Source organism: Dipodomys ordii, unplaced genomic scaffold (genome assembly GCF_000151885.1).
Source record: "Dipodomys ordii isolate 6190 unplaced genomic scaffold, Dord_2.0 Scaffold64, whole genome shotgun sequence".
NCBI classification, from domain to species: domain Eukaryota; kingdom Metazoa; phylum Chordata; class Mammalia; order Rodentia; family Heteromyidae; genus Dipodomys; species Dipodomys ordii.
The window spans coordinates 562,628-572,189 of NW_012267280.1; the positions used below are offsets into that span (position 1 = coordinate 562,628).

The 9,562-nt window shown below is 43.4% G+C and overlaps 1 protein-coding gene across 1 annotated transcript in view; it reads left to right on the forward strand.

The window, feature by feature from the left end:
* LOC105990261 (vomeronasal type-2 receptor 116-like) overlaps positions 1-9,562 on the forward strand; it is a 56,845-nt gene that overhangs the window by 25,119 nt on the left and 22,164 nt on the right. Inside the window, exon 2 of the mRNA XM_013022622.1 lies at positions 1,987-2,194. Within this exon, the coding sequence (XP_012878076.1) occupies positions 1,987-2,194 (208 nt within the window). The remainder of the gene's footprint in view (positions 1-1,986; positions 2,195-9,562) is intronic.

Consider the following 9,562-nt stretch of genomic DNA (forward strand, 5'->3'; position numbering starts at 1 on the left):
CATTTTTACTATAATGTGTCTAGAAGTGTTTCTCCTGGGATCTTGCTTGTTGGGTGTTCGATAAGCTTCTGTAATGTAGTTAAGATGGTCGTTTTTGAGTTGGGGAAAATTTTCATTGATTATCTTGTTAAATAGGTGTTTCATTCCCTTGCTCTGGAATTCCTCACCTTCGTCCACTCCAATTATGTGAAGGTTAAATTTCTTGGCATTATCTGCTTGCTCTTGAATTTCCCTTTGGTTTGAGTGAATTTTCCATATCTGTCACTTTTTGGTCCAGTTGGTGTATTCTGTCTTCTGTATCTGACACTCTACTGTTTCATTCACTCTGTTGACCGTGGCTTCTATTGTGGTTTGCATGGAGGAAATGGATCCCTTTATGGATTCAATGTTGTTTCTCAGAGTACTGATCTCAGTATGTATTACCTCTAATTTGGCGTTTATCTCACTTCTTACTGAGGTTTGTGCAGCTTCTATTTTTGCATCCAACTTTTGTTTGATATCTTGTATCTCTTTTGATAGTTCATCCTTGTGTTCTTTCAATTCCTGATCAATTTCTCGCTTTATTTCTTGAGTCATTGCCTCCAACAACCCTTGGATGTAGCTTTTGTCTTCCATTCCTGCTTTGCTCCCACTGGGGCTTTCCCCTGCATGGCTGCTGGCTTTTGAGGTGAACTTGCTGTCCTGGGTAGTGGTAAACCTTGTGATTTTTCTCTGTGATTTTCGCATGGGGGTTCAGGAGACTGATCTGCAATTTTGTTTTGGTGTGTCTGTCTTTGCTTGGTTGCTGATTCTGTATTGGTAGAGAGAGTCTGTGCCTGATCTGGGTTCTGTTGGGAGCCTACTTCCAGCTGCTGGTGTGACCTACTTAGGATTCTCAGCTCTCTGCTGTAGATTGCTGGCAATTCCCGCCTTTGGAAGGGTTGAGCAGCCTCGACTGCTTGTGTTTGCTCCTACGGGTGCTCTTGGGAAGATCAGATGCTCTGGATGCACTCTCCCAAATACTGGAGTCTGCTATGGGCTCTTGATGTGTTTTTGTTTGTTTTGGGCTGGTTGTGGGCTTGAACTCTAGGTTTGGGTGCTGTCCCTCAGCTCTTCAGCTCAAGGCTGGCACCCTACCATTTGAGCCACAGCACCACTTCTGACCCTTTTTGCTTTTGTGATGCTGAGGAATCAGATCCAGGGCCTCATACATCCAAGTCTGTCACTCTACTGCTGAGCTGCCTTATCAGCCTGAGCTCCTGCTTTCTATCAGGTGCTGGCAGCCTGTGTTGCCCAATTTCCAGCCTAGGGTATATGGGTGGAGTTTTGGTGGGGTTTGGGCTTCTCTTGTCCTGGGCCTCCAGGTCTTTTGTTGTCACAGGCGTGCTTCCCAGGGAGTGTTGTTTCCTGATTTTCTCCCCTCTGTTGAGGCGTATGCTCAGCTTTTTACTTCAGTTGGGAGGAGTTGGTTGTGTTGTTCAGACGCCAGATCCCTGGGCCTGGTTCCGGCCCCAGCCTGGAGCACGCTCGTTAGGCCTGTGCTGATGTGTATACCACCTAGGTTATGCAGCCTGGAGGACACAGTTCAAATTTCTTCTACTGTTGGTAGTCTTGACCCAGGGGCGCTGTTCCTGGATTGGGCATTTAAGCTCCCTTCAAAGGGCACTCTTGCTTGGCCTGGCCAGCCGAGTGTGCTCCACGGGCTGGTGGAGCTCTCGAACAGTTCCCAGTTTTAGTGGGTCCTGTGGTCCGGGTGTTGGGGTAGGGAGACTAGGTCAGGGTCTGGGGATTCCCTCCAGCTCTGGTCTCCCTTGAGGGATACACTGTCCCCTGTGGGGTACTCACCTTGGAGCTGGTTGTTTCTGTGTGGTGTAGGTCGTCAGTTGTTGTTGCAATCCGAGTTCAGTTGGGGTGGTTGCGGGCTGGGTCGGGCGGTGGTGGCTCTGTGTGATTCTTTTCTGTCTCTGCCTTTATCGAAGCTGTCGGGTCCACAGTGTCCACACTCAGGCAGCTTCTTCGCGGGTTGCAGAGATCCGGTGGGTCTGACGCCGGTGCCTCAGGTAGTTTCTGTGCGGGTGATCTGCAGGCAGACCCCTGTGCCTCTGGGACCCGGGCGGCCCCTGCCGGGTCGTTGCAATCGCAAACGGATGGGTCTAGTGCCTCAGGCAGCTTCTGCGCGGGTGGTCTGCAGACAGGTCCCTTTGTCGCACTGCCGGTGCCAGGCAGCTTTGGCGGGATGGAGCCTCTCTGTTCGGGTGGAGAGTGAGGGGTGGGAGTGGTATCCTCGTGGAGACTCCCTGCTGGTAGGTTTCTCTGTTCCTGGTGATCAGTTGTTCTGCAAACCGGTACCTCAGGCGGCTTCTGCACGGGTGATCTGCAGGCAGCCCCCTGTGTCTCTGGGGCTCCGGCAGCTCCCGCCAGGTCGGCTGGCCGGCGGCTTGGCACACTGCCGCGCGACCAGTAAAGGTTGGGGGAGGGTTTTCGCTCTTCTCTGTTCTGAAATTCTTCTTTTCCTCTTTCTTTTTTTGTTATTTTCCACCTCCGATTTTTCTCTGAGTGTTTGTCTTTTTGTTGTTGTCGGTCTCTTGGGGAGATTAAGCGTTGGAACTCGAACTCTCTTTTTGGTTGGGGAGAGATGTGGCATTTCCCTACTGCCCCATCGCCATCTTGGTCCCCCCTCTCTGAGTCAAATTCTTTTACCAAAATTCATGTTTTCTAAAGACTGATGAAGCAAAAGAAGAAAAATTAAGGTTCTCTGTTCAGTGTGTCAGAGATCAGGGCTATTCTGTATTGCAGTTTCTATGGGAATTGCCCTAGGACTCCTTTAGAGCAAAAGCCTTATTTCCAAATACTAATTTGACTCTACTTGATACAGGAGCTATATGCAGCTGCTCCCATCAGAGATGTGGGTTGGAAACGTAATAGAGGATGTAATAGTTTTCAGCCTTCTTTCCTGTGTAGAGGTGAGTCCTGGTATTCCCAGGTACCTCTATGGCTGCATGTGTTTCCTATGTGTGTTCCTGTCTGCTGGAGGGAATTTCCATCAGTTTGGGAGTTGTAGTTTGTTGGCACAGGTGCAGTTGTGGAGTTGTCTTCCCATTTGATTCCCTGCCTATGTGTAGCATTGCTATCCCCTGGCAGGAATTTGGGGAAAACTTTGGCGTTGTAGTTTCCTGGCAGAGAGGCAGGGCTGTGTCCCAGGGGACTCCCATAGTAGTGAATGACAAACACTATGGGAAAAGTTTGGATCTTTGCCCTCTTCAAATATGCTCCCTCCTCCTTAAGGCAGGGGATTCAGTCAGGGCAGTTTGAATAACCACAAGGAGCTGGTCCTCCAGGGAAGGGTCCCGGATGAGAATTCACCGATTCTGGAGCCACTTTTGAGCTGGCAGAAGAGTCTTGGTGAGGGGCCTCAGTGTCTGGATGTGGCAGTCTCAGTCTCCTCTTCTGGTTTACACACACACACACACACACACACACCCTATCCTGTGGTTTCTCTCTCCTCCTCTGTGTTGTGTCAGCTGGAGCAGACTCTCAGTAGGGGTCCCCAAGCTGATTTCAGATTTGATCTGTTTTCCCTCCTAGTGTTCCTAGGCTTACTGCAGTGTGGTGTGATTTCTTCAGCATTACACTGGTCTTCTGTTTAAACTTTTATTGGTGGTACTTCAGGCATGTCCTTCTGGTTCTCTCTAGGCTGCATGAGGAGGTGAAGGGCCTAGGCTGCAGCTGTTCAGCAGAAGTCTGTCTGCTGTCTTTATGTTTTCTGCTTTTGTATTTCTGACAGGACATTACTTCTTTATTACAATGAGTCTTCAGGCTGGGAAGGTGGCTCAGTGGTAGAGTGCTTGCCTTGCATGCAAGAGGCCCTGGGTTCAATTCCTCAGCACCACATAAGCAGAAAAAGCCAGAAGTGGCTCAAGTGGTAGAGCACTAGCCTTGAGCTGAAGAGCTGAGGGACAAGAGTTCAAGTCCCAAGACTGACAAAAAAAAAATGAGTCTCTGTAAAGCTTGATTGGTGTGCATCTCTTGAGGTGAAGTGTATGCTGGTACCCTAAGTGTCTGTTTTGTCAGAGACACATAGGGAGTTGACTTGTGATGACGCCACCATCTTCCTGGAATTGTCAGGTCTGTCTTTAAAGTGCAATCATTAGGGTTTTGACTTGAGATTTTTCTAATTTTTTTTTGGGGGGGGTCTGGTCGTGGGGCCTGAACTCTGGGCCTGGGCGCTGTCCCTCAGCTCTTCAGCTCAAGGCTAGCGCTCTACCACTTGAGCCACAGCACCACTTCTAGCTTTTTCTGCTTATGTGGTGCTGAGGAATTGAACCCAGGGCCTCATCAGGCATGCAAGGCAAGCACTCTACCATTGAGCCACCTTCCCAGCCCTAAATTAAAATTTTTGTTTTTCCTTTTTTACTTGATTTTTTTTATCTCTCTCCTATAAGTCTATCCAATTCATTTCCCTCTCTGAAATGAGAACTTGGCTAAATTCACTGTCCTTTTACCTCTCCATATCCCTCTCATCCTATTTTTCCCTACATTTCTCCCTAAACCTAATATCTGGTTTCCCAAATCCTTCTTTGCTGTTCTTAGATTATTAATCCACAGTTGTTTGATGTTGAATAAATTGTATGTGTTGAACTAGATTGTATCTGCAGCCATTTTGACTCTGCAACTACAGGACTCTGGTTGATGCTTGCCTAAAAATAGTGCTCTAGCACAAAATTGGTGTTACTTTCATACCAAATGGGCAGAACAAGCCAGAGAAAAACAAGAAAAATGGCAAGTCTGGGTATATCAAATCCCACTCATGATAATCAGGTGAGAGAACAGTTAATGAATAATCCAGAGGAGAGTTCCCAAAAAGCTCTACAAACACTACTGGTAAACATGGTGAATGAAAACAATGAATACCTGCAAAGGACATAGTGTGAGCATGACAGGGAGCAAGAGGAGGCAAACCAAATATTAATATAGGAGTCTCGTGAGCATGAGGAAGCTACTCAAAGATTAATACAGGAATTGCGTGACCAGTCTGAGAACAGCCAAAGATCAAGACAGGAATTGCTTCAGTAGGCAGAGAACAGACAAAGAGAAATAGATGAATTTCCAGAGGAGGCTGAGAACAGCCAAAAAGAAAGACAGGGATTGCATGAGTAGGCTGAGAACAGAGAGAAACACAGACTTGCATAAGCAGACTGAGAACAGTCAAGAGAATTACAAAATTGTGGGGGGGTGGAAGCTAATCAAAGAGTAATAGAGGAATTGGAAGAGTGGGATGAGAATAGACAAAGATCAAAATTGTGGAGGGAAAAGGAAAAAAACAATTTGTTTAAATAGGGATACAGGGGGACTCATTGCAACAATGAAATGTACAAGAGGTTATGTCGAAAAACAAACTTTACAACTTTGGCACGGGGCGGGTGGAGGGGGACGGGGGACAGCACCAGGGGTGGGGGGAGATGGGAAGGGATGGTAAGGGGAAACAAACGTGGAGGCAACAATGCTTGATAAATGCACCCATTACCTTGTCCATGTAATTGTAACACTTCCGTATGGTATTTTCACAATTAAGAAAAAAGATCAATAGAGGCATTCATGGAATCAGTAAACAGCTGAAAGAATACAGGGAGACCACAAAGGAATGATGAATAGAGCCCCACAGAAGGAACAGAAGTCCAATGAAACCATAACCAATCCACTAAGTGATTTGAGAATAAACACTGAACACCAAACTAAGGAAGAAGTTCATACATGATCTAAAACAAAGCTCCAACAAAGAATTTAAAGCCATCAAAGCCAACCAATTAGAAGGAAAACAAAAAACAAAGTAGCAAGTCTTGACAACAGGTTAGACTATGCAGAAGCTCGAATCTCGGGGATTGAAGACAGTATAGATATTATAGACAAACAACATACAACTATACAAGACAAATCCAAGAAATATGATAGATCTATTCAATATTTGGAAAATACCATCAGAGGGCCTAACCTGAGGATAATGGGTGTAGAGGAGCACCTAGAGAAAGAAGTTAATGGTCTAGGAAATTTATTTCACAGGATCCTAGCAGAGAACTTCTCAAACATACAAAAAGATAGGCCTATTCAGAGACAAGAAGCTTTTAGAACCCCAAATAGGTCAGACCAAACAGGACATCCCACTGTCACATTATAATCCGCACAGGATCAAATCAGAACAAGAATAGGAGCCTTAAAGCTATCAAGGAGAAAAGATCAATCACCTATAAAGGGAAACGAATTAGAATAATCTCAGATTTCTCAACAGAGACAATTAAAGCAAGAAGAGCATGGAATATTGTCTGCCATACCCTAAAGACAAACAACTATCAACCAAGAATACTGTACCCTTCATAACTGAAGGTCAAATAAAAACCTTCCATAGCAAAGAAAAACTGCAACAATATATCTCCACCAAACCAGCCCTAAAAAAAACATTTAAACATGTCCTATGCATAGAAAACTAACAAGACCACAATAAAGGACAAGAAACCGCACCCAAACTGAGAATCCAAGAACCAGAGGAGGAACCCAGTTGTCACAGCCCCCAAGAAGGTGGATAAAATGGCAGGAATACCCAAACACCTCTCAGTCCTAACTCTCAACATTAAGGGACTTAACCCTCCAATTAAGTGACATAGACTGTCAAGTTGGATTAAAAAACAAATATCTTATTCTATCTGCTGACTTCAGGAGTCACCCCTTGTCCATAAAAACATATTTTAAAAGAGAAAGGCTGAAACAAAAGCTACCAAGCAAATAGCCTCCATAAACAGGCAAGAGTTGAAATCCAAATATCAGATAAAATAGATTCTCAGTTCCTGTGTGGATTATAATGTGACAGTGGGATGTCCTGTTTGGTCTGACCTATTTGGGGTCCTAAAAGCTTCTTGTCTTCTATAGGTCTGTGGGTTCATTTCTGGGTTTTCATTTCTATTCCATTGGTCCTGAGGTCTGTTCTTGTGCCAGCACCAAGCTGTTTTGATTACTATGGCTTTGTAGTAGAGTTTGAAATTCGGTATTGACACTATAGACAACTAATGTTCAATGAGGGAGCTAAAAAAATAGAATGGAAGAAAGACAGCCTCTTCAGTAAATGGTGCAGGAAAAATTGGTTAATTACTTGTAGAAAACTAAAGCTAGATCTTTATATATCACCCTGCACCAGAATCAACTCGAAATGGATCAAAGATCTTGTAGTCAAAGCACACACCTGAAAACATTACAGGACGGAATAGGAGAAACTCTTGGGCTCCTTGACACAGGTCGAAATTGTCTTTTATTATTATTATTGTCAAAATACCATACAGAGGAGTTAAACTAACATGGGCAAGATAATGAGTACATTTCTTATCAAGAATTGTTGCCTCTTCTTTTTTTCCCCTTTCCCGTCCCTTCCCATCTCCCTCCCTGCACCTGCCCTACGCCCTCCCCCACCACAGTTGTAAAGTTCTTCTTCGACATAGCGATTTGTACACCTCATTATTGCAATGGGTTTACCTGTATCTCTATTTAAACTATTTGTTTTTTCTTTACCCCTCCACAAATTATACCAACATCAAACACAGTGAAAGCAGGGGCTATACCATGGGAAAGGGACATACAAACTTACAAAGAAATCATCTTAGAAATATGTTAGAAACAATTGCATGAAAGAAAAAACATTTGAATGCTTATCTTGGGGTTCATTTCACCTAACATCAACTTATCTGACCTTTTCTGCTTGTCTCAGACATATAGTAGTTATTGCAAATAAGGTAAACCCTGGAACCTATGTTTCTTTGGGCCTAGCTTACTTGACTTAATATAATTTTTTTCCAACAAATCAAAGAAAGATTGTACAAATGGGATTGCATGAAATTGCAGAGCTTCTGCATGGCAAAGGACATTGCTAGCAAGATCAATACAAAGCCCACGGATTGAGAGAAGATCTGCACTAGCCATACAACAAACAAGATTCTCATATATAAATATACCTGGAAAGCAAACAATTAAATCTCCCAACAACAAATCTTCAAAGAAGCAACTGCCCAATAAATAAGTGGGCTAAATAATTACAGAGAAACTTCTCTGAAGAGGAAAGAAGATGGCCACTAGACACATGAAAAAATACTGAACCTCCCTAGCCATAAAAGAAATGCAAATCAAAACAACACGGAGATGCCACCTCACCCCAGTTAGAATGGCTATAATCAAGAACTCTAATAACAGCAGATGCTAGAGGGGATGTGGATAGAAAGGACCCCAACTGCATTGTTGGGGGGAGTGTAAACTTGTTCAACCACTTTGGAAAGTAGTATGGAGGTTCCTCAAAAGACTCCACACAGAGCTCCCCTATGACCCAGCAATCCCACTTTTGTGCATTTACCAGAATGATCACAAACAAGACCATACTAAAGCTACCAGCACAACTATGCCTACTGCAGCATTATTTACCATAGGTAAGATTTGGAAGCAACCCAGATGCCCCTCAGTAGATGAATGGATCAAGAAAATGTGATATATATACACAATGGAATTCTATGCCTGCATCAGAAACAATGACATTGCCCCATTTTTTAGGAAATGGAAAAACTTGGAAAAAAGTATACTAAGTGAAGTAAGCCAGGCCCAAAGAAACATAGGTACCATGGTTTCCCTTATTTGCAATAACTAGTATATGTCTGAGAAAAGCAGAAAAGGTCAGTTAAGTTGTAAGGCAAAATGAACCCCAAGATAAGGACACAAATGGTATTTTTCTTGCTATTGTTTCTAACATAATTATAAAATGATTTCTTTATTGCTTTGTATGTCCTTCCCCCGCGGTATAACCCCTGTTTTCAATGTATTTGATGTTGGTATAATTTGGGGAGGGGAAGGAAAACTCAAATTGCTTAAATAGGGAAACAGGTGGACACATTGCAACAATGAGATGTACAAGACGTTATGTGGAAAACACTAAATTTACAGTTTTGGCTGGGGGTGAGGTGCATGTAAGATGGGACGGCAGGGATGGGAAGGGGAAACATAGCATATAGGAGGAGGCAACAATGCTTGAGAAGAAACATACTCATTACCTTGCTCATGTAATTGTAACCCCTCTGTACAGTATTTTCACAATAAACAATTACTGTTAATAATTTTTAATAAAAAATAACCAAACAATGAAACCCTTTTCTTCTAAATTGTGGAAGGAATCAGGTAAAGAAAAATGGGTTAAGCGCTCTGAATCCTAATGCTACCTTCTATAATAGGGGTAAGATAATTGTTGTCTAATGTCAGAGTTCAGCACTACTTCTGATGAGAGAAAAGTGATATGAGGATGAGTAGAATATTATAGGTGCTCAATACAAACAATACCTCATAAATTGTGTAAATAAATATTTCAAATCATCTTGTTTTTGACCCAGAACATTCAACTTCAAAATTCATGTTTTTTTTTCTTTTTTATTGTAAAGATACTATACAGAGGGTTACAGTTACATGAGTGAGGTAATGAGTACACTTCCTCTTGAACATTGTTACCCCCTCCATTGTTTTCCCCCTACCATCCCCTCCCTCCCTCCCTTCCCCGAAGTTCTTTTTTTTT